The 23,978-nt window shown below is 35.7% G+C and overlaps 4 protein-coding genes across 9 annotated transcripts; 1 reads left to right on the forward strand and 3 right to left on the reverse strand.

Moving 5' to 3' along the window:
* The first annotated feature begins 3,161 nt into the window (after positions 1-3,161).
* On the forward strand, positions 3,162-7,224 carry LOC105136250 (Leucine-rich repeat receptor-like protein kinase family protein). The gene is made up of 2 exons (XM_011041513.1): positions 3,162-6,261; positions 6,365-7,224. The coding sequence occupies exons 1-2, from the start codon at positions 3,438-3,440 to the stop codon at positions 6,826-6,828; spliced, it is 3,288 nt and encodes a 1,095-aa protein (XP_011039815.1). The 5' UTR covers positions 3,162-3,437; the 3' UTR covers positions 6,829-7,224.
* A 320-nt stretch (positions 7,225-7,544) lies between these two features.
* On the reverse strand, positions 7,545-11,737 carry LOC105136251 (regulatory protein RecX family protein). 3 transcript variants are annotated; one of them, XR_844316.1, is made up of 7 exons: positions 11,586-11,737; positions 10,772-11,151; positions 10,004-10,220; positions 9,395-9,487; positions 9,137-9,224; positions 8,050-8,417; positions 7,545-7,948 (listed from the first exon to the last, which is right to left on the reverse strand). XR_844316.1 is itself a non-coding variant. In XM_011041515.1 (6 exons), the coding sequence occupies exons 1-6, from the start codon at positions 11,657-11,659 to the stop codon at positions 8,139-8,141; spliced, it is 1,089 nt and encodes a 362-aa protein (XP_011039817.1). In that variant the 5' UTR covers positions 11,660-11,737; the 3' UTR covers positions 7,548-8,138. The 3 variants fall into 3 exon arrangements, 2 of the variants coding, with proteins under 2 accessions (XP_011039817.1, XP_011039816.1); XM_011041515.1 differs by having other exon boundaries at positions 7,548-8,417; positions 10,004-10,178; XM_011041514.1 differs by having other exon boundaries at positions 7,548-8,417.
* Positions 11,738-13,005: 1,268 nt separating this feature from the next.
* Positions 13,006-14,475, reverse strand: LOC105136253 (uncharacterized). Its single transcript, XM_011041521.1, has 2 exons — positions 14,325-14,475; positions 13,006-14,198 (listed from the first exon to the last, which is right to left on the reverse strand). Exon 2 carries the CDS (start codon positions 14,027-14,029, stop codon positions 13,106-13,108), a length of 924 nt encoding a protein of 307 aa, XP_011039823.1. The 5' UTR covers positions 14,030-14,198; positions 14,325-14,475; the 3' UTR covers positions 13,006-13,105.
* Positions 14,476-14,709: 234 nt separating this feature from the next.
* LOC105136252 (kinesin KP1-like) lies at positions 14,710-22,753 on the reverse strand. 4 transcript variants are annotated; one of them, XM_011041518.1, is made up of 19 exons: positions 22,385-22,753; positions 21,789-21,985; positions 20,130-20,293; positions 19,704-19,847; positions 19,122-19,481; positions 18,872-18,940; positions 18,508-18,732; positions 18,316-18,397; positions 18,121-18,216; positions 17,859-18,038; positions 17,566-17,672; positions 17,289-17,467; positions 17,005-17,169; positions 16,675-16,928; positions 16,425-16,588; positions 16,145-16,339; positions 15,349-16,052; positions 14,893-15,227; positions 14,710-14,852 (listed from the first exon to the last, which is right to left on the reverse strand). In XM_011041518.1, the coding sequence occupies exons 2-18, from the start codon at positions 21,937-21,939 to the stop codon at positions 15,071-15,073; spliced, it is 3,396 nt and encodes a 1,131-aa protein (XP_011039820.1). In that variant the 5' UTR covers positions 21,940-21,985; positions 22,385-22,753; the 3' UTR covers positions 14,710-14,852; positions 14,893-15,070. The 4 variants fall into 4 exon arrangements, with proteins under 4 accessions (XP_011039820.1, XP_011039818.1, XP_011039819.1 ...); XM_011041516.1 differs by having other exon boundaries at positions 14,722-14,872; positions 14,912-15,227; XM_011041517.1 differs by having other exon boundaries at positions 14,722-14,872; positions 14,912-15,227; positions 21,789-21,988.
* Between the last annotated feature and the right edge of the window lie 1,225 nt (positions 22,754-23,978).

Here is a 23,978-nt window from a genome sequence, read left to right on the forward strand (position 1 = left end):
TGCATTACGTACATGAGATCATCTCCATGTGATGTTAAGATTCAAAAATAATTTCAGAGCAATTATTGTTGGTTTGTCAATCAGTTTTTAATCAAGAATGAAAGGTTTGATTAGAAGTTACACTGTCAACATTAACCATATATATATATACATGCCTCCTTGCTAGTGCGCAATTATTTTGAAAGGTTTGAGTAAGTTATTTTTAAAGATTTTAATAAAAATTTTATCCAAAATAATATTATTTCAGTTTTTTCTTTAAAAAAATGTCATTTTTGTGCTCTTATATTGCAATATTATTATTTATATGTAAAGAATTTCAAATGTACATAAGAAATGATAATCCATTAATTAATGTCAAATCACTAAATTAATATATGATATGATTAATTATCAATTAATTAAGCATGTTCATATGCGTTATTAATCTCTAGGGTAAAAAAATGACACCACCCCGATGGAGTACGACAAATTAATTAAAAAACTTACAAAGGGATACTTTATTTCAAGTCAGGGAACCATATTTATTGATTTATTTTTAACATTAATGTATTAAAATAAATAAAAAAACACATGAAAATTAATTTAAATAACAAAAAAGGAGGAGGAGGCAGGTGATATGGAGGGAGGGAGACCTTCGTTTCTCGGCTCCTCCATCTTCTTCCCTTTCTCACCAACATTGCTTCCATTTCTTCCCCTCGTTTTTCTCATCTTTATTTATTTGTCTGCCAGCATCTCTTAGTTGCATCTATGTCTTGCAAAACATTCATGCACCGTGTCTCTATCTATATATTTATGCTATTTTTTAAAATATTTTTTATTTAAAAATTATTTTTTTAACATCAACTATTAAAACAATACAAAAATATAAAAAAATAATTTAAAAAATAAAATTTAAAATATCTCAAAAATATTTTTTAAACATAAAAAATATACACATTCTAAATATAGCTGGTTGCTTGAATGGGAAGCCTAATTTAAGTAAAGAGTGTTAACATGTGAGCACAATAATTTTTTAAAAAATAATATTATTTTAAATTTTTAATATCTTTTTATCGATTTGTAGTGATTCATGACTGGAGATTGCAATAGATAAACATGAATTAGATTTAAAGTAACCTAAATTAGATTTAGAATATATTTAGAAATGTGATAATGATAACAGTTTAAGGTATTTTTTATTTAGAAATATATTAAAATAATTTTTTTATTTTTAAAAAATTATTTTTAATATTAGTACATTAAATCAATCTAAAAATATAAAAAAATTATTTTAAATAAAAAAATTAAAAATTTTAAAAAACACAATTCCTTAATAAATATAGCTACTCATATTGCGAGACAAATTTTTTGGAGAGAAGCAAATGATGGTTTGGCGGGCGAAAATGAAAAGGAGTAAAGTACCTTATCTCTCCTTCGTATGAAGCTCTTGGGGTCCATACATTTTATATATATATATATATATATATATATATATATATATGTTTTTACACGCATTAGTTTATAATTATATGCCTACTTAGTAGATAAATTTTAAAGATCCTGAAACTTGATTAAATTACGGTGTAGTTGTTGTTATTGTGAAGAGCACATCCAATCTGTAATTTTTTTATTTTTTTAAATAGAAGAGCACATCCAATCTGTAATTTTTTTTTATTTTTTTAAATAAAAAAATACCATTTTAATAAAAAAAAAATTAAAAGTAAAAGATATAAAGAGTGATGGTCGGGTTTTGATGGGTTATTAAGTCAACTCATGTTTTTGGTCGAATCAGTTGTGTTTTTTTTTCTAATCTAGACAGATTCAAGCCTTGAATCTGTTCATTACCAGATTTACTCACTGGACAGATCCAAGTTTTAAGACAGGGGAGGGAGCAAATTGGCAGAGCACATGGTTAGTGATCCATCATGCAATAATTAAAAGTGGTAATTAACAAATCTCAAGTAGATAATGTTGTCCCATCCACTCCCTAAAATCCTAATCCTTTATAGCAAAGACCACCCGACAGAACTACAAGATTTGCAGTCTAATTTAAGAAAGAAATTCCCATGAATTTTCACTTATTCCTTGCTTTCATGTGCTCTTCACTGTTTACCATGGATTCCACCTCCTTCCACACCTTCCATTAAACCCTTCTCTCTTAACTAGAATTTTACCAAGTATTAAATACATCTTTAGTACTCCCACCTCACTGTACTTTGTGATTCCGTGATTCATTAACGTTGTTTCAGTTTTTTTATCCATCTAAAATAGCAATGTTTTATTTTAAAAAAATGAAACAATATTATTTATAAACTAACGAGATAAACCTATGATCGGAACTTTGAATCGGTAAGACCCAACCGGGATTTGATGAGGGGGTTGTGTATGTTATTTTAGATTAACTATGTTTCATGGTAATTCCTGTAAATCGGCCTAAAGTAAGTTTCCAAGCTGTTTACTTTGCTGCTTGAAAACATTGACAAGCTACTAGAGGCTAAAGGTTAACAATACACACAATGGCTCAGCAACTGTGACCACATAAAACGATGGACCACCTGCTTCAGTTGTCTTGGATTCATGGGATCGTCGACAAATTAACACATATCCAACGGTTGCTGTGTCAAGTTGGTTTGATCTTGAAGCTATCAAAATCTAAACCCATCAATAAATCATGCCCTGAAGATGTTACTCTTTGATTTCATTCAGTCTCTCAGCCTCAGGACTCGCTTGTAAGCATAATATCAGTCAATCAAAAATATTGGGAGATACCATTTTTCTGTTAACTTGACTCTGCTCTTCTGTGACCAGAAGAGTGGCAACAGCTCGACCTGGAAACCAAATTGAATAACTCTAAATATGAATCTTATAGAAAGGAAAATTTTGGTTAAACAAGTCATCCAGCATGGATTTGGATTTTGATGAGTCGACCTAGGAATTGGTTGATTTATTGGATTAACTGTATTTAATTAGTTAATTTTCATCTAGTTTAATTTGAAACCTGATCGACGTCTAGTCTTGAACCTAGTCTTGAATCGGTGAGTCGCTAAGTTAAGCTACATATCACTGTTGACAAGAACCGAGAATATCACCTTAAAAAAAAAAAAAAACTCCAAAAGTTTTGTACAGAATGTAGCAAACTGAAATTGAACTTTAGAAGGAAAGTACAAAAACATTTTGCTTAGTAAATGACAGCAAGAGCAAAAGAAGGTGATGTCAATAGCAGCATCCATCTACTAATTACTTGAATAAAACCAAATTAGTGTCCGTCTGCATCATCATCTCTGAATTAACAGCTATGTCAAATACAATATTAATAATTAAAAAGAAAAAATAAAAAATAAAAAAAAGAAGGTGGTGGACTTGGATCCAGATCTTCTGCTTTTCTTCTATAAACAAAACATGGGGTTCCTCCCTCAACAATCCCAACACAGACCAACTCTTCTCTTCCATCAGCAGCAATGCCTGCACCTCCAAGGAATCTCTTACTTTCTCCCAATATCTTCTCCTTCACCTTACTTCTGTCCATAAACTCTCTTCTCTTGCGTTCTTGCTACTCCATTGACGAGCAAGGCCAAGCTCTTTTAGCATGGAAGAACAGCTTAAACACCTCCACAGATGTACTAAATTCTTGGAACCCTTTAGACTCAAGTCCATGCAAATGGTTTGGGGTCCATTGCAACTCAAATGGCAACATTATAGAGATAAACTTGAAAGCTGTAAATTTGCAAGGCCCACTGCCTTCAAATTTTCAGCCTCTCAAGTCCTTGAAGAGCCTTATCCTTTCATCAACCAATCTTACTGGTGCAATCCCGGCAGCGTTCGGAGATTATCTTGAGCTTGCTCTCATTGATCTTAGTGATAATTCTCTCTCAGGTGAAATCCCAGAGGAAATATGCAGACTAAAGAAGTTGGAAACTTTGTCTCTCAATACAAATTTTCTTGAAGGTGCCATTCCTTCTGGTATTGGAAACCTCTCAAGTCTAGTATATCTGACTCTTTTCGACAATCAACTCAGTGGCGAAATTCCGCAGGGCATTGGAGCATTAAGCAGATTACAAATTTTTAGAGCAGGTGGGAATAAAAATCTGAAGGGTGAGCTGCCTCAGGAGATTGGAAACTGCACCAACTTGGTTGTTTTAGGGCTCGCTGAAACCAGCATTTCTGGGAGTCTTCCTTCATCAATTGGGAAGCTGAAAAGGATTCAAAAGGTAGCCATTTACACAACACTCTTGTCAGGTTCTATACCAGAAGAGATTGGAGACTGCAGTGAGTTGCAGAACCTGTATCTGTATCAGAATTCTATTTCCGGTCCAATCCCGAGGCGAATTGGGAAACTCAGCAAGCTTCAGAGTTTGCTTTTGTGGCAGAACAGCATAGTAGGGGCTATCCCAGATGAACTTGGAAGTTGCACAGAGCTTACAGTCATTGATTTATCCGATAATCTTCTAACAGGAAGCATACCGAGAAGCTTTGGAAACCTTTTGAAGCTTGAAGGGCTGCAGCTGAGTGTTAATCAGTTAACAGGTACCATACCTGTTGAAATCACCAATTGTACTGCTCTCAGTCTTTTAGAAGTAGACAACAATGAAATCTCCGGTGAGATTCCTGCTGGTATCGGCAGCCTAAAGAGCCTGACTCTATTCTTTGCCTGGCAGAACAATCTAACAGGCAATATCCCAGAGTCTCTTTCAGAGTGCAAGAATCTTCAGGCTCTTGATCTATCATATAACAGTCTTTTTGGCTCAATACCCAAGCAGATTTTTGGATTGCAGAATCTCAGCAAGTTACTGATACTTTCCAATGATTTATCAGGCTTTATACCACCTGATATAGGTAACTGCACCAGCTTGTATAGGTTGAGGCTGAATGGCAACAGGTTAGGAGGTACTATTCCATCGGAGATCGGAAATTTGAAGATTTTGAATTTCTTTGATTTGAGTACCAATCTTCTTGTTGGAGGAATCCCTCTATCAATATCTGGATGTCAAAACATGGAGTTTCTTGATCTCCATTCAAATGGGATCACTGGTTCTGTACCTGATACTCTGCCTAAAAGCCTAAAGTATGTGGATGTCTCAGACAATAGGCTTACAGGTTCACTGGCTCATAGCATTGGTTCATTGATTGAATTAACCAAGCTTAATTTGGCGAAGAATCAACTTTCAGGTGGAATTCCAGCAGAGATATTGTCATGCAGTAAGCTACAATTGCTTAACCTTGGAGACAATGGTTTCTCTGGAGAAATCCCAAAGGAACTTGGTCAAATCCCAGCCCTGGAAATCTCTCTCAATCTTAGCTGCAACCAGTTTTCCGGCAAGATCCCATCCCAATTCTCTGATCTGAGCAAGTTGGGAGTACTTGACATCTCTCACAACAAGCTTGAAGGAAGCTTAGATGTTCTTGCAAATCTCCAAAACCTTGTTTTCCTTAATGTCTCCTTCAATGATTTCTCTGGTGAATTGCCTAACACCCCATTTTTTCGAAAGCTTCCACTTAGTAACCTTGCTTCAAATCAAGGTCTCTACATTGCTGGAGGTGTAGTAACACCAGGAGTCCACTTGGGACCCGGAGCACACACTAGATCAGCAATGAAACTATTGATGTCTGTTCTTCTCAGTGCCAGTGCAGTTCTAATACTACTAGCTATCTACATGCTAGTTCGTGCTCGCATTGGTAGTCATGGGCTGATGGAAGATGATACTTGGGAAATGACTTTGTATCAGAAGCTTGAATTCTCCGTTGACGACATAGTAAAAAATCTAACGTCATCTAATGTCATAGGCACTGGCAGCTCTGGAGTTGTGTACAGGGTGATTCTTCCCAACGGGGAGATGATAGCAGTAAAGAAGATGTGGTCATCAGAAGAGTCTGGTGCTTTCAATTCTGAAATTCAGACTCTCGGTTCAATCAGACACCGAAACATTGTCCGGCTTCTGGGCTGGTGTTCAAACAAGAATTTGAAGTTGCTTTTCTATGATTATCTTCCACATGGAAGCTTGAGTTCTCTCCTTCATGGTGCTGGCAAGGGAGGAGCAGAATGGGAAGCTCGATATGACGTTTTGTTAGGTGTGGCACATGCACTTGCATACCTGCACCATGACTGTCTCCCACCAATTCTACATGGGGATGTTAAAGCCATGAATGTTCTGTTAGGGCCAGGCTATGAACCTTACCTAGCTGACTTTGGCCTAGCAAGGGTGGTGAATAACAATTCTGATGATGATCTTTGCAAGCCAACTGAAAGACCTCAACTTGCTGGTTCTTATGGATATATGGCTCCAGGTACTTCTTGATTTTGGTTCAATCAAATTAATTTTTTCACTTCAATTAATTCAGTTTACTAAATCACTAATCATGTCTAATTGTTCTTGGTTTTTTTCCGTAGAGCATGCGTCGATGCAGCGTATTACCGAGAAAAGTGATGTGTACAGTTTTGGCGTGGTGCTTCTAGAGGTTTTAACAGGGAGGCATCCATTAGACCCAACTTTGCCTGGTGGCGCTCATTTGGTTCAGTGGGTTAGGGAACATTTAGCTAGCAAGAAAGATCCAGCTGACATTCTTGATTCAAAGCTTATAGGGAGAGCTGACCCTACAATGCATGAAATGCTCCAAACATTAGCAGTTTCATTCCTGTGCATCAGCACTCGAGTTGATGATCGTCCAATGATGAAGGATGTTGTTGCAATGTTAAAGGAGATTCGGCACGTCGATACCGTAAGGGCAGAACCTGACCTGTCCAAGGGGGTTAATTTGACAGCCGTTCGCTCATCACCTCCTGCTAGGATTGTCGTTTCACAAGGATCTTCAAACTGTTCCTTTGACTTCTCAGATGATTCAATCAAATATTGAATAAAGCCTCGGAAAATAGGAGGTTTGAGTGCTTTTGTCCATAGAAGGATCCATTAAAATGTGCAACCACAGTGGGAATTTTTAGTGTAATTTTACCCTTTTGAATTGTAGTTTTCACTATACACGGTGTTGTAGATTGTACTACTGATTCCTTCGAGTAAATTCAGTCAAGAACATTGACAAATGTAACAAAAATAAGAACTTTTGAGGCTTATAGAGGGTTAGATTGAAAGCTGTTTGATAGCACCAATACTAGAGGTGGATTGGATTATCTTGGAAGTGGGGATAGTGGCAAGAGAATGACTGCAGGCTATGTAGAAGCTGGACCAATGATTTGTTCATTTGGATCAATGTAATTGGAACTTATTGCCATGGAATGAATTCTCTCTCTCTCTCTCCCCCTCACGCACACACGCACACACACACACCCCCGCCCATGGAATGAATTCTCTCTCTCTCTCTCCCCCTCACGCACACACGCACACACACACACCCCCGCACACACACAATAAGATCAGTCTTTCCAGCCGAGTTCACATGGACCCACGTTTATTTCACCACATGACCATGTGCTGTCTGAGAGAGACTTTCCAGCAATTAACAAGAAAAAACTCTTTCAAAGGATACTAAACTTCGTTTAGAAGAGACTGCATGTCTTAATTCAGAAGCACATGCACAAGCAGGACCATCATGCCCGTTTATAAATAGCAAGATAATGATTTATAAACAACTGTTGCTCACGTTCAAAAGGTTTAGAGACCCACTCGAAAATTATAGTTATCAGAGGCGAGACATAAGGCAGTCCAATCTCTGTCTAATAATAATATACACAAGTTCCAGTATTTTTCTACAGTCATAAAAATGAGGTACGGAAGTGGAGTAATTAGTGGTTTTGGTGTTCAAGGGCACATCAGAAGAATTGACATGTAAACCAACACTCACAAGATCTCAAAGAAAATTTTGCACTTCATGGGTGCATGAATATTCCCATTATGTGTAAAAACTGTGATGATCTTCCAAAATCTAGTTGTTCCACTTGCCGCTTTGTCTTGGAGGTTGTCTTCATTCAGGTGGACTTCAGTCTACAAGATGTGATGACACTGGGGTATGCTGATGCAACCTAAAACTTGCACAGTAAGAGTTAAAGTGTCCAACATTTAGGCCACAGTCGAGTGTGTGCTAATGGAGACAGTAATTCTATCCACATTAAGCAACTTTTACAATTCAAGTGACCAGATGGACCATTAGCTAATTTGGGAATGGCCCACATTCATTCCTGAGTTGGCACCAGGAATGGCTCTTATTGTGCTCTAGGAGATGTGCTGTGATTCTAGCTTCTTCAATACAAAATTAACAACATCCCAGTTGAAACCACGATACTGAAGCCACCGAATAAGTCTTGATTTTCGTGTATCTTTGGGAACATCCTGACCTCGAAGCCATTGTTTTGAAGCCTGAATCAATAGCTGATCCATAGAAATCTTTGACATGCCCACTTTTGATTCTTGTTCGTCGGAGTCACCATCCTCAAAAACCAGTTTTAGTGCCTTGTCTGTATCAGCTTCACTCACTCCTTTGTTGGACAACGCCTGTTCAAACAATAACACTCCAATACCAAGTATTCAACACATTTTTCATTCAAATAACAGAAACTAAAAACATTTATTATTTATCTTTTCTTCCTTTCCCTTCTTTTTCTTGTTTTCTATTGGAAAAGGTGCACTAACTGGAATTTATCCACTAAAGTCATTGTTCACTAACAAGCAATCATCTTATCATCATCAATGAAGAACAATAAATATGAATCCTGATCTCTTGCAGCTAGCTAGGAGCCACTGCATTATACGGCATGTTAATGACATAAAATCTGAAGTCTAAGTCATATTGCTTCACTGCAGCTTACTTTATTAGCATTTCACCAACTGTTCTGGTAACCTACTCCATACACCTATCTCTCTTTGCCAGCAATCTCAGAAAAACAAACCAGCAAAACTTTTGAGAACAAACTACAATTATTATATTTTGACCCTTCCTCTAAAGATACCATTCCAAATCAAGTTCGCCAAATAAATGGATTCTTTAGTAATGAGATATTGCAGTAGATGCCTAGGTTCTAGCTATGAAATGTAATTTTCTTAAAAAAAATAAAAAAGATAAAAATAGAGTGACATTTATCAGGTGACAGATGGTGAAGCTGAACATGAAGCTAACTGGAAAAAGGACAGAATACAATGATAGAATAATGTTATCTATGCAGCATTAGTTAGACATTTTGTCAAGAAAGGATGAACTGAGAGAATTAGATTACTTTCTTGATCCGCCTAGGTCCCCAGCTTGAGGAAGACCATCTAGATCGAGAATATGTTTCTGCGTACAAGCCATCATTGACCAGCCCTCTGAAACAAAAAGAAAAGATTAAGGTCTATATTTTAATGCTTGTGGAAGCACAAAATTTCCTCAGTGAAAAGAGCCAATGACATCAAATATTAAAAGCGTGTAACAAGAATATGGGAACACATAAGACAGCCTGAAAATAAAACTTCATAAAATAAAGTCAACCATGCACCTGCTCTCGAAATCACCAATCACTGCCTCCACGATATGAGGAGGAAATCTTTTTCCATGCAATTTCTTCCTCAGTTCAACTGCTGTATATGCTCTGTGAGGAAATTAAACAAGCTTAAGGTGAAAGCTCCACACAGATAAATGTGCCCTTAACAATATTAGTAATATATATATATATATATATCCTTTCCATTTATAACTATCCAAGCAATTCAAGTTAATTGAGTCTCAAACTACAATGGTAGTTAGCTAACAGGATGGAACATGAGAATTAGAGGGGCATTGAGATCTCTGGTCTTAACGTAACGTTTGGTTCATTTTGTAAGACTAAATAATTAAGAGGGTTAACAACCGTGAAATATGTTACTGCAGCAAGCATAGAAAATCCATAAGTAATTATTACAAATTGTACTGCTGTTTGAGACACGTGAGAGGAAAATGTAATGAAGGTATTCCAATTGCTAACATATGATTGCCATTAGGAATGAATTACTTGAATTGCAAAACTCCAATGTTGGATTTCAGTGAAGAAGTGAAACAATTCAATGACATTGCTAACAACCAACAAAGAATAATAACAAAGGCAATAAAATTAAAACTATGCTTTAACCTTCTTGCAAGTAAACCAACGGCCACCATTTCAGCATCTTGCATAATCTTATGCACTATCATGCTCTGATTAGAAATATCCTTTTCTTGTTGCATTACACTCTCTTCAACATCCTCTTCTGGCTCCCCCATGAGATCATGACTTCTGGGTTCCGATTCATGATTGATTTTTTCTCCTAACTGTGAAAATGCTGTTACCTTTGGAGCATTTTGCTTGACTGATGAACATAAACAAATTGAAGTTGAACTTAGCGCGAGGACATGGGGAAATGGTATACAGAAACACACAGCTATACATGCAAAATATTGTTAATGATGGCATTGTACTGATGCTTGCTTATAATGAACATGCACAGAAGGGATGAGGGTGGGTGTAGGAAACTATGAGAACAAAAACTAAGATGACCGCTTAAAGTCCTATTAACCAATTCCAAATGTACAGTTTTAAGCTGCATATAACCAGAAAACTAGAAACTAAATCATTTTGAAAGCTTGCACTTGTGGAAGCACATAGTGCCGGTCATTTATATATGCTTCCGATGTCCTGAACCCGATTGTCTCATCAAGTATAGAGCAAGCGGGTTAAAGGAACAGCTGGAAGCTCATACATGCATAAGCTTTCCAAATCATCACTGATAATTAAAATCCTAACAGCATAAACACATGCCACATAAATACAAGATACTAATCAATAATTAACATCCACTCAGAGTTTAATTCTCATTCAAATATTAAGAAAAAAGGAAAACATTGTCAATAACAGAATTACCTTGCCAAGCATCATCAAACGACAGGCTCTCATTGCATATTCGATTTTGATTTTTCACCTTCTCATTCAATCTAAAATTTCCCCTTACTCCATCCAAGTTTTTATCAAATACCCTCTTCTCAGAACTCTTCACAGGCAAGGGATACTCAAATACTCTCTTCTCATAACCCATTCGACCTTTTGCCTTGTCATTCAAACCAAAATTTCCACTTACACCATCCAAATTTTTACCAAATACCATCTTTTTATCACCTTTCATAGGCAAAGAATTCTCTATCTCATCACTCTTTGAAGATCTCTTAGGAGTGTATCTAACCGGAACTGATGAACTGTTAAACTCCCTTCCTTTCAAACACAGTGTAGCATTGTTTGTCTTTACCCTACAAAGTATCGAAAACATATCATTTTAACCAACAAGATCACTTCCCATTTTTACTATAACCGCAAAAATAAATGAAGATTGCACATATATGAGCGCTTCAGCTCTTTGGCTGATTAAAGCTGTAGTTTTTAACTGTTTATCCCTCCAAAAAAATCAAGACTTTATCACTTTAACTAACTAACCAAAAAAGAAATCAAAATAAATAAACACTTCATTATTAGAGACTAATTACTTTTAGCTGATTAAAAAAGTTTGAATCTTTAAGCTTAAAATCATAAAAACACAAAATTAAATGGAAAAATAAATTAAATTTCTTTAGTTTATCTGTTAAAGAAGAGGGAAAAATTTGGCCAAATACAAACTTTCTTTCCTTTTCCTTCATTTTCTCAGCAACCAAGCAGAGGGTAAATGAATTTGAGAGAAGAATCTTACCAGGGAATGACGGGGACGCGAAATCGAAGAGATAACGGGACTTTGGAGGCTAGATTTCCCGCGAAAATTGACATTTTGGAGTTTGATTTTCAAGTTCCTGTACAGAACAATTGCTAAACCCTAATGTAGAAGAGAGGGGGTTTTTGTTTAAATCGCGCGTAGGGGCATTTTATTTATAGGCGCGTGGAAGATGACTTTGTCAGTTGGTGCAGTTAATTAACGTCCGTGGAGGGAAGGAACTTCTGTTTTTTAGATTAACATGGGTGTTCGGACAGCTTGTGTGCACTACGATTATTAACGTCCGTGGAGGGAAGGAACTTCTTCTTTTCTTTTCAACATGGGTGTTCGGACAGCTTGTGTGCACCGCGGGGGTGACAAACATGCATGGTGAGGTTCGAACCGCAAGTAAGGCACCGTAGAAAGGAACTTCTTCTTATTATTATTGATGGTTTTCATTTCATATTAATTCTTTCTACAAAAATATTATAAACACATGAAAGAAAAAATATTAATTTTTATATTTTTAGTATGAGAAAATGATGTTTATAATATTTTTTTTAATAATATAAAAAGATATGAAATTTATAATCATAATTATAGTTATAAGATCTCACCAAGTTGAGAGCTAAGAATTAATCCTCATTAATTCAAATTTTGATTTAAAAAAATTAAAATAATATAATTTAATTAAAAATATATATAAAAACCAGGCTCTAGATTGAAGAGTTATTAAATTTACCTGTAAAACAATTTTTTCACCAAGTTGAGAGCTAAGAATTAATCCTAATTAATTCAAGTTTTGATTTAAAAAAATTAAAATAATATAGTTTAATTAAAAATATATATAAAAACCAGGTTCTAGATTGAAGAGTTATTAAATCTACCTGTAAAACAATTTTGTGCATTCATAATATCTTATACTATTGTTAAATTCAAATTAATCAAGCTTATAATAAAATAAATAGTATGCATGTACCTATAAATAGAAATTTATTAAGTAAAACTTGTGATTTTCAATAAAATAATTTACTCCATTTCTTTAATCTTTTGCAATATGATTGAAAAAAAATAAAAATAAAAGGTGATATCATATAGCATTATATATATGAACTATTTTTGTTAAGGTTTATGGATGTTGAGCTTAAATTGAGCTCAAATCTACGTGTAAAGTTGAGCGTAATTATAGGTTAGAAGTCGCAGGTTGATCGGGTTAATTTATTTATTTTATTAAAATATTATTTTTTTAAAATTATATTTTTTTAAATAAGATGATATTATTTAATTCAAAAAAAAAATTATGAAACAACAAAAGCGCACAAAAAAAAATATTTTTTAAAATAAAATGATATTATTTAATTCAAAAAAAAAACTATGAAACAACAAAAGCGCACAAAGAAAGAAGAAGGAAAGTTGATTTCCTTTGTTTTTTAACATAGAAATGTTTCTTCTTGGTCTAATAGAAGAAGTATAGAACAGCAAAATATTAACAACAGTTTAATCAAAGATTGATCATACCCTTCCTACTCATATTTCCAAGCATTTATAACATGGAAAAACCCTGGTGTTGAAGAAGACCTTTCCTTTGGTGAATCATACATGCCTCCATCATTGCCTCTGCAATGTCTACCATCTCCAACTTTATCATCCCCACCTTCTTCTGCTGCTGGCTTCAGGATGAACAGTCCATGACTTGTGCTAGAGCCAGTAAACAACCAATCATGAACATCCCAAAAAATCTGTACCCCAACATCATCCACTTTCATATTCTCATTGCCTCTAAATCTCCAATTCAAATTCATTACTCGAATCACCTCGAATCCGTCTATGGTAATCCCCATTTCAGGATCACCTAGTCCTGACAAAGAAAATTCAATGACGAGGTCATGTTCTGTCTTGTCTTTTTGGAACACTGCCTTGGCACAAAATGATCGCTTCCCATACACATTTTCTTTCTTGCACAGCAATATAGGTTCTGTCAATGATGGTCTCTTTTTGGTTCTCTTGAAAGCATCCATCTTCATATCTCCAAGCATTAAAACCACCTCTTCATTGTAGACCAAAGCAACATAGTAATCTGATAAGGGCTCAGCATGGTTTGAGAATTTCGCTTGTCGAAAATCCCAGTAAACATCTACTCTTTTTCCATCTACTTCAAAAGATTTTAGACCTTTTTTCCCCCAAAACTGCCAAGTCTTTATATCAATCTTGCAAGTGTAATGACTTTCATCCAAAGGGTTTTCTACACTAATGCTAAGAGAACAGTTCATAACATTTTTGTTCCATGTAACTGTTACATTGCTGAGCAATTCTGCTACCTCCACCGTGTAGATGTAGGTGACAGAGATTTGAGGAGATTTGTTTGTTGTCTGCTCCTCGGTTTCTTTCTCCGTGGATGATGGTTTTGTATAGTTAGTTGGCTCAGCTCCTGGAAGATGAGCAAACATAATGTAAAACGTAACGAATGCCTTCTATTTCGACAAATTAGGCCTTGAGCTTGCAGATGCTGTGATGGAACAGGCTGACATTTCAATCTTGATAAAAGGATCAAACACCAAAAGCAGTTCCCCTGCAGCAATTAATGATTGTTCCAATGCACATAAATTGGAAAACTACCTGCAAAACACAGAAAAACATCATATTAACATCGGTCATATGTCCTCAAAACAGATACCAATCAACTTTCTTAAGAAATCTAATACCATGCAAGCTTCCTTTAAGAAACACAAAAAGGGTGGTTACCTTGGCCTAATCAGCATTGACAGACCAACATCACACGTTGAATCTGATGCAATTCTCGATGGTGATTGAAGATAAGGAAGGAACCAAAATGTTCAAGAGACGGAGAGACCTTGTATGGAATTTGCAGGAACCAAAACATATGTTGCAGGAGACTCAGTTAATGGATTTGGAAATTGGGTGTTATTAAAAATTTTAAAAATTGATTGCAATTAATTCATTTGTGGTGTTATTAAAAATTTTAAAAATTGATTTATTTAAAGTAAAGAGCATTAAAGCCTTTAAGAACAAATTCAATATGTATTTGTTACATCTCTTAGTGTTAAACTAATCCTTAGTATTATATAATGCAAATCACACCTACTTAAACCAAATGAACTGCTGGATATGCAGGCATGTATAACAAAAATAGCCTGAAATGGGATGAATTCACACTGACAAAATCCTTGATGTTGTAGAATGATAAGTGTAAGCAAGCACAAGAACACAAAGAAGATGTACATCCATAAGCGATGAACATTAGTACCATAACTTGTAAATTACAAGAAAATTTTCCATGGTAAACCATAACTTGTAAATTACAAGAAAATTTGCCATGGTGTAGGATATGTGGAAAGGAAGTCATCTGGACTACCATCCTCAAAATCCTCTAAAAAGAAGATGAAGCCAGTATTCAAACAGAACAGTCACTATACAACATGTTGAGAATATATCAATGGAAGTAAATTCATCCTATATTCTGTCAATCCTCAAGGTAAAATCATAAACTTTCCGCGAGGAGTAGATCGACTCCTTCTGAATTCAGGCATAGATGTGTTTCCACCTTCTTTCACAGGATGAGTTACGTTATGTGGAAGCTTGTTTTCAAGTTTTCCAGGTATTAAGGGTTCCACAGCATGGACAACTCTGCAAATCATTGACATTTCTAGTATTATTAACACAGGCATATATAGATATACAAAGGTTTACAGGAAGGGGGGAAAACTTCTTTGCGTTGAGGCTTTGAAAAGAACATTTTGAATCATACCTTGGTTCAAGATTCTGAGAGTTCCTTGAGAAGTTCCTCTGAATCTTCTTCACCTTTAAAGCACCTATTGTTGGGGACACAGGAAGCAGATGCTCATTTTCTGGCTCTGAAAAGTCACTCTTTCGTGGCTCCTCTATTTTTTCACCAGCATCTATATCAGGGAGCTTTGTTGTCCCAACATCAGACTTATTGAACTTCGCAGGAAGTTGATGCTTTGCCTTAACCTTGCTTTCATTTTTCACTTTTCTAATGCCTCCTTGTCTTATATTAAGAGCTTGTCTAAACTGCTCCTCGTCATGTTCTGGGTATACTTTCCTCGTGCTAACCCTTTGGAAGTTGTAAAATGCGTTGGATATATTATCCTGCTTCACCGCTTCTTGTGAGCCTTTATATGGACCCTTTGAGCTGTTATCTGCTGATGCGATCACTGGAATTGCAGCAATGGATTTGTTGGTAGGCACTCTAGCTGGGAATGGTACTCTTGAAACTGGTTGACTCTCAACTGTCTCCTTGACCCTGCTTCTAATGTGGGCTCCTCTATCTGTTGAGATTGATCTTCTAACAGGAGGGGATGGTGATCTTGGTTTTGTGGAGCTCGCTAACATCTCTTCGCCTAAGAATGGAATCCTTGGTAGTATTTCCTTGTCTGTGAGTGAAGAAGGAAACCTTGATCTCCTTTGCTTACCCGAAGAACAACTTCTAATCTGAAAATCAAAATCAACCACCCCAGGATATTCCTTGAGAATAGAAGTAACTAAAGATTGCAGCAAATAAAATAGTCTCTTGCTTTCTTTACCTCTGAGCTTTTAGTGTCATCATTTGACCTTTGAGATGTCTCAGGTTTGAAGTTGGCATTTGTACCATATCTTGGCACACTGAAAGGAGAAACTGCTCTTGTTCTTTGAGATTCTGTTGTGCTTCTAGTACTACCACCTTTGATTTGCTCCATTTCTGCTTCCTTTCTCTCCAATGCTTGTTTAAGATTTGATATCTAATCATGGAAATAAGCATCAGATAAATTTCCCATAGGAATCAAATATTGAAAGAACAGCATAAACAAGTGGAGAAAAGTAAACCTCTTCTTTCAGCTCTCGGATTTCGCCAGTTTCCTTGTTCGATTTAGCTGCCCCAAGTTCTATAGATGCTACTCTCTCGGCAAACTTCAGTGTGCTAATTGTCTCCCCAATGGAATTAAGTTCAGGATTTATATGTACAAACATCAATGTTTTAGCATGCCCGCCTAAATATGGAAAGAAACAATAAGAAGAAATGAAACAAAAGAAAAAAATATTTGAAAGGAAAAGGTTGCTTGTTATGATCAGATACCTAAAGAATCCTGCAGAACTTGTGTAAGCTTGCTGTTTCTATAGGGAACATGTGGACTCTTCTGTGCAAGAGCAGAGATGACATCTCCCAAAGCGGAGAGAGATCGATTAATATGTTGAGCTTCTTTCAATCTCTCACCAACAGCTTCTGATTTATCCACTCTTTCACTTCCAGCTAAATCCACCATGTGTAAGCAGCCTTTAAGAATTGATCCAGAAACTAATTCTTTTCCATAGACATGAACTGTCAAAACACTGCCGCAAGCCAGAACCATCACAGTGAATACTTGAAGAGTGAATTTTAAACTCTGCTAGAAATAAATCTTTCTACCTATGAGATCGACTGCTTCGCTCGTTTAGAGCAGTTGCACCAACAGCACGATTTCTGTGACCAATTTTCATTAGATCAAGAACATCTTGGGTGCTTGAAACTGGAATCCAGCTTGCATCAGGTACATTAAGTCCATTCAACTGCGAGTTGTTACGGATGTCTAATGTATGCATAGTTAAGGCAAATCAACTCCTCAAGGCATATAATTCATCTGAGATTTTATAAAAGTCAGCAATCATCATGCTATGAAGCTAAATATATATCAAGTCAATTTTGAAGGATATCTTCTGTTGGAGCCATCACTGACTAAGAGGTCTCTCACTTGTTCATTATATATCTCTATCATCTGAACTCCAACTTCATACTTAATGACATCTCTCCTTGTCTTTGAAATCTGAAATAAGTCACGCAGAGCTCGATAGTTCACACCCCATGTTTCTTCAGAAGTCAAATCAGGGCCACTCTGTCAAAAATCAAACAGAAAACGAGCTGATGTGCATAATTACATAATTACTGTTGTTGAAAATGTTATCAGCTAATAACTCAAAATCAATGGTATACCATTGTATATGTCTTCCCTGATCCAGTTTGCCCATATGCGAAGATGCAAACATTATAGCCGTCTAGAACTGACCGGACTAACGGCTGAGTGTCCACATATATTTGTTCTGAAAATAAAAAAGAAAATCATTAACATTTCAGAAAACCTGTAGATAAACAAGAAAGCGTAACTATATTTTTTTTCTCAAAGGCCCTTTAACAAATGATGGCCTCAAACTTGGTTGCATCTTGAAGAGTTACAGAACCTTTAGTAATCACCATCACACAATTCTACAACAAGAAAGATATCATACCTTGAGTAACATTTGATCCAAATACTTTGTTGAAGGAAAACACTTTTCTTGCTTCTTTCCCATTCTTAAGAGGATTAACAATCATGATATTTCCATTTTCCCCAATATAGTCGACAGCAGATTGCCTACTCGATTGGCCCGGTAAGAAGGGCCTGACTCTACAATAGACCCTAATTGTTCCTGCTCAAAAAAGAAATGTTACCGTCTCATAAAATTCATAGAGTTCTTAACTTAAATAGAACAGAAAGTAAGAAGTGGCCACCTTTAAGGTCTTGTACTTGATTGTAAAGTTGCCGATTTTCCTCTAAAACTTGGTGATAAGTAGAAGATGCTACTTCAAGGTCCCTGATATGATGCTCTGAGGTAATAAAAGTCAGAATGTTTTAAGGTCCAGAACACCATTCTAAATAAATTCAGAAGATTCACTGATTGACATAAGAAATTTTAATGTTCTCACCAAGCCTACCGACTTCTTCCTCCCAACCTGCTTGAATTTGTTTCACTTGTTGCCTCGTCTCCTTGTAATGAAATCTTAGCTCCTGTAAGTATCAATTATGTCAACATAAACAAAAAAACATATCATGGAAAAGAAGTGTAGGTTTTTTAGAAATACTGAAGGAGTAAACTTTTAATAGGCAAATATTCAAACCTCAAGCTGTTTCTGATGAAGATCGATTACTTCTGCGTTACCAGAAGAGTTACTAACAATATGCCGAATAGTTTCTTTTTTCCCACCACAGACACAAAACTTGGAGAAATCACTTGAAGCCAAACTGGTTCTTTGTCTAAGATATTGGGAAATGGCTTCTATGAATTCAGTCTTTGATAGGGAACCAATATCGCCCTTCAAAATTTTCTTCAGGAGCAGTCCAAGCTGCAAGGAGTGATAAAAAGAGACCATTACTAGTTACTTCAAGGCAGGAACATTGGACTTGCTGATATATTAATCTTAGGCAATCACTTTTACATAGAATTGAAAAGAATACACAGTGAGACTCCGAAATTATTATTACCTGTGTGCCCTGAGAAACAAGCAATGCTGAGAAATCCTTAACCACCTTGCTGAGCAAAGCATCTACCACCTGAAAGTTATCACCATATAATCACATCAGATTCCATAGAATGATAGAATTGACAGGCAACAAAACTGTCTTGTTTTCAATTTCCATTGTTGGATTTCATTCCCATATTGGGTAGCTTGTACTCAGGTCTGATTAATACAATTGTGCACATTTGCAAACAAACTCAAAAGGTCTTACCTACCATTCCATTCAAAGGTAGCTCTTCAATCCCATTGCTCTCATTAAGGTAAGCTTGAAGAAGTCTGAGTCCAAAATGATCGAAAAGAAAGGCCAGAGCATTGGCAGTTTTGGTTTCTTCAATTGCGACCTCATTAGAAAGATGAAGAAACTCTAATAGTTGTTCATACTGTGATGATTCAGATTCATCAACAGACTCATCAGCACTTTCACTGCCGACCAAAGAAGATGGCAATTCCTTTGGGAAAGATACGATTTTAACAAGCCCTCCATATCTCCATACCCCAATCCCACCAGCCTGCTTCCACTCATAATATCCCTTCAGACAGAGAATGCAATCTACAACCTTACTCGATGAACCTCCCTGTATCCAAGATTTTAAACACAAAAATGCGTAACTAGAAGAGACATGCGACAACAAATAAAGCACAACAGAGGTATGGAGATAGTTCCACCCTTTATGCTATGAATAAATGTAATGTCCGAATTACACTTGGAATAGCAGATATATGGAAAACTAGGCCTTGATTAGCAAATTCCAGTGCACATAAACCAATCTAGAAGGTGTTTTGGGAGAATCACAGACCTTCTCCAAGTCAGATGCTTCAAAAGTCAAAAGCTTCATGTCTTTAACAGCCACCAAAAAATTCCTCATGTTCTCAAAGTACTGAATTGCAGATTGTGCTGCTCCTTCTGTTGACTGCACGGTGAGAATCGAATTGTCCACCACCTATTTAAATTTTACAGATGAAACAAAACTACCATCGACATCAGAAGAAACAATTAAGAATTTTATCATAATTATTCCAGCAGAACATTGTTGACTCATCTCTAAGTTTATAGAAATTGTCGAGTCCCGATTAGAATTATGCACTTGTCAAAGTAGAACATATGCCAGTTTCATCCATGAATGCTGATAGCCTAACATTGTCAATGCAAGCTTCTATCTAGAAAAAAAAAATTATGCATGTATCAATGCTAATACTGATGCAGGGTTTGAAGAAGCTCGTACCTTGAGAACAGCACCAGGATTGACTTTATTGAGGACATTGCAGAGAATGAGGCCATTTCTTAGTGCAAGACAAAACTCTTCCTCTGAAGGTTCGTTGGGCAGGGATCTTGATCCCCCCTTGTCCATTTGTCTCAGCCATTCTGCTGCTTGGTACCTCCTTGAAGCTGAGACGCATGAACAATAGACAATGAAGTAAGAATTTCAAGACCATTTTTGCAATTAGCTTGCTACACTAAATTGTATCAAATTCAATCCACAAAATGGGCAATAGTTTAGAAAAAAACTGAAAATTTGCCATAATTTTCCTATTATTTTTCACTTCTTTTCAATTATCATTGTTATTGGGTTAAGCTTGATCTCATGATGGATAGGCCTAATCTAAGTTATTAAAATAGTTACTAAAAAAAATAATTATTTTTTCTAATTATATATAAAGGAACGTAATCCATATAAAAAAAAATTATTATTGTAAGTATATAGTTTTTTTTTCTTTTTCCATCTTGATTCTTGTATTAACTTAACAAGATTTATAAAAATATTTATATAGTAAAATATTATTTTTATTCTAGTAATTAAAATGACATTGAAATAATTGATGAAAGAATAAAAAAATAAATTCTCACAGTTTTTTTTTTTTTTCCCGATCTACGATTCTTAATGGAGCTTGAAAATGAACACCGCAGGTACTGCGGTAACAATTAAACCACGGTCCCCTACTACTCACTATTGCTCAACAAGAGAACTCAGGCCAAATAACCCTAGCTGCAATTCTTAATAGCCAGCCTTAATCATCTAGTTGTTTAGACTTTTTCCGTACACAATATCATACCTCTACCAACCTTGCCTTTAAATTTATGGCCCTCAATATTAGGAATTGCTAGGGACCATATTCCCTCTTCTTTGGCACTATGCTGCCCCACACTTCACTATCCAATTCCATAATTCTGAAGTGTGGTTGGTGAAAATAGCAGATGTATAAAATATGTCCGGGCATGGTTTTCGCCAGCATCGGCAAATACACAATTTATCACCACTAGCATTTCAAAAGAACAAATCTCCTGAAATTCGAATCATTTGTTTTCTAATTCCAGTCTTGAGGATAGCATCCTCCCTGCTTTCTGGAGGAGAGTTTCAGAGGGATGAATGATCATCAGCTTCAAATTACGCCTTTTCGATACAAGAAATGCTTCATATTGCGACAGAACATCAATGCAACAAGTCATGGTCCATGTTTTAGGCCCTGCTATTATTAGCTAAACTTATCGTTGCTTACACCAGAGCATGGGTGATTATGCGGGTAGGTCTAGTTCCAAATAATCAAAGATTTTGCACAAAAGAAAAGACCAATCTACCGTTTCTTTCGGCTACCAAAAACAAAAGTGGGGTTGATTTGGACCCACTTCAGCACAAGTGATGAACACCAGTTTATTTTCGACTCTGTGATCCCCCACACTCTGCCTTTCATCATGATATGCTGCGCAATCTTTTTTTCAGGCAAATGATTATATGACCACTCGAAAATTTATAACAAAGAATAGAGGACAAAAATTCAACAAAGTGAAAATCATAGAAACTATTAAACCAGCAAAAGAGACAACATAGGAGTAAGAATCTAAGTGAATTTGTAATCGTAAAATATGGAATGTTATCTATTCTTACCTGCTTCTTCAGCTTTTCTTTGAGCTAATTCACGGTCATTGATAATCTCCTCGGTGTAAGAAGGCTCGTTGCTGGACATCAAACCCTTTAACCCTCTCAGATTCTTGCAAGGAGAGGTAAAAATGGAGCCATTGATGGTTTCTTGAGGCATCTTTGTGCCTTGGTACTCTCACCAGGACGTACTAAACTATTTCTCACTGCAAAAAACCATCATAAAAATGCACAGAAACCTGATCAGAACACTCGAAAGAAGTTGGTGAGAATTCAAACCCGGAAAGTAATATTCCACTTTTATTGGAGCAGTTAGTTTGGTAAGAAATTAATGTGATGCTCTTTAAGAAAGAACTAAAACATGAACACTTAACACATAAACAAGAGCTGGTAAGAAAAATAATGCTAAAAAAGAAAGAACATCTGACAAATTTGGAAACCATACGGAGAAGATTAACAAGACTTCTAAGCAGAGATGCCATGCACAAAACTCAAGGAATGGCCCAAAATGAAGAACTACTACACATGATCATCACCACCATAGAAAAGAAACACCAAGCTCTTGCAAAGAAAAGTAGTAGACTTCAATTCCCATAAGGCAGTACCTTTAAAGGGTCTTCTTGAAATCCAGCAAACTCAACAAAGAAGTATAGGAGTTGAGCTAATAAATGTGGAGCAGCAGATCCAGTCTAGTTATCCAGGTATAATGGAAAGTGAAGGAAGCAGGGTTCTCGTGTGTAGTGAATGAGAAAGCTTTCAAAACTAACGTAAGCCAGGCATTAAATGCTCCTGCTTCACAGGTTTGAGAGCGCTAGAGGAGGAAGAGAGAGTGCGTATGCTCACGAAGAGGAAATACTATAGAAAGCCCTCCTCAAAATTGAAACTTTAGCGTTGTATCACTCTTCCTTGGACCTTCGCCTTCTTGTACATTAAAGTAACAGTAATGCAAATTGCATTGCTCTTTTCAATTTTCTTTTCTTCTTATTACTAAAATCTTTATAATAAATGTTATTTTGAAATTTCTTTAAAATTAATTAAATAATATAATGGATTAATTGGTCTTATCGTGTCCGTTCCTATTAAATTTAATTTGAAATTCAACCAGGACCGGGCACTAGATTGACAAATCACTAGATTGCCCGTGGGAGGGGTTGAAAGGCGACAGCATTAATTACCATTTTATCCTTGGCGGATATAAAAATACGGGAATGTTTTGACTTGAAAATGTCCTGCCACGTGGAATGCAACGAGGGAGCAAATCAGATGATGACAAGTGTGGTCATTTCTGGGGCCCCTGGATAGTTGGACCGGACGGCAAGATCAGGGCAAAATGATGGCATGGCTATGATTTTGTTATGACCTTTTCTTCTTTTTTTTAACTAATAACGTGACGGTGTCTTTTGCTAGTAAGAGTGTCCGTTATGTCTTTAATTAATAACTATCTAGCTGGTGGTCAAATGGTAAAAACTTGGAATTAGAGTGTCCGTTATGTCTTTAATTAATAATTATTTAGGTGGTGGCTAAGTGTTAAAGATTTGGGATGAAGGGGTTTATTTCCTCTGTGGTCTCATGTTCGAATCTTTCGTTACTCATATGATGGCCACTGGAGGCTTACATGGTCGTTAACTTTAGGGCTCGTGGGATTAGTCGTGATGCGTGCAAGCTGACCCCGACACCCACATTAATCTAAAAAAAGAGTGTCCGTTATGACACATGTACATTCCACACCATGCAATGTTCTACGGTGACACATGTACATTCCACACCATGCAATATTCTCCTGTACAGGAGGATCATGAGCACTGATGATCACTAATTTTTTTATTTAAAATTAATTTTTTTATATTTTTTAAATTGTTTTAATATATTGATATAAAATTATTTTTAAAAAAATAAAAAAATTATTTTTTTAATATATTTCAAAATTAAAAACACTTCAAATAATAACTATTATTATATTTTCAAAGAAATACTCACATTAACATGTTTAGTGGTTGTTTGGCAATGTGTTTAGAAAGTGTTTTTAAAAAAAATTGAATTTTTTTTAAATTAATATATTTTTTATGTTTTAAAATTATTTTGATGTGTTGCTTTTTTAAAAATAAAAAATATTATTAATATATTTTTTTAAATAAAAAATATTTTAAAAAACAATTAAAAATGTTATTTTAATTTTAATTTTAATTTTAATTTTTTTCT

The sequence above is a fragment of the Populus euphratica genome, unplaced genomic scaffold (assembly GCF_000495115.2).
Source record: "Populus euphratica unplaced genomic scaffold, PopEup_1.0 scaffold52.1, whole genome shotgun sequence".
Lineage (NCBI taxonomy): Eukaryota > Viridiplantae > Streptophyta > Magnoliopsida > Malpighiales > Salicaceae > Populus > Populus euphratica.

What these genes read in the sequence shown, in the direction of transcription:
- LOC105136253 (XM_011041521.1), bottom strand. Translation starts at nt 14,029, where the DNA reads ATGTTTGCTCATCTTCCAGGAGCTGAGCCAACTAACTATACAAAACCA.
- LOC105136252 (XM_011041518.1), bottom strand. Translation starts at nt 21,939, where the DNA reads ATGCCTCAAGAAACCATCAATGGCTCCATTTTTACCTCTCCTTGCAAG. An exon ending in ATGACACTAAAAGCTCAGAG is followed by an intron (nt 16,053 to 16,144) that starts GTAAAGAAAGCA and finishes TTTGATTTTCAG; the next exon opens with ATTAGAAGTTGTTCTTCGGG. An exon ending in TCTCAGAATCTTGAACCAAG is followed by an intron (nt 15,228 to 15,348) that starts GTATGATTCAAA and finishes AATGATTTGCAG; the next exon opens with AGTTGTCCATGCTGTGGAAC.
- LOC105136251 (XM_011041514.1), bottom strand. Translation starts at nt 11,659, where the DNA reads ATGTCAATTTTCGCGGGAAATCTAGCCTCCAAAGTCCCGTTATCTCTT. An exon ending in GTTTGATGATGCTTGGCAAG is followed by an intron (nt 10,221 to 10,771) that starts GTAATTCTGTTA and finishes TATGTTCATCAG; the next exon opens with TCAAGCAAAATGCTCCAAAG. An exon ending in GACCTAGGCGGATCAAGAAA is followed by an intron (nt 8,418 to 9,136) that starts GTAATCTAATTC and finishes TTGTTTGAACAG; the next exon opens with GCGTTGTCCAACAAAGGAGT.
- LOC105136250 (XM_011041513.1), top strand. Translation starts at nt 3,438, where the DNA reads ATGCCTGCACCTCCAAGGAATCTCTTACTTTCTCCCAATATCTTCTCC. An exon ending in TTATGGATATATGGCTCCAG is followed by an intron (nt 6,262 to 6,364) that starts GTACTTCTTGAT and finishes TTTTTTCCGTAG; the next exon opens with AGCATGCGTCGATGCAGCGT.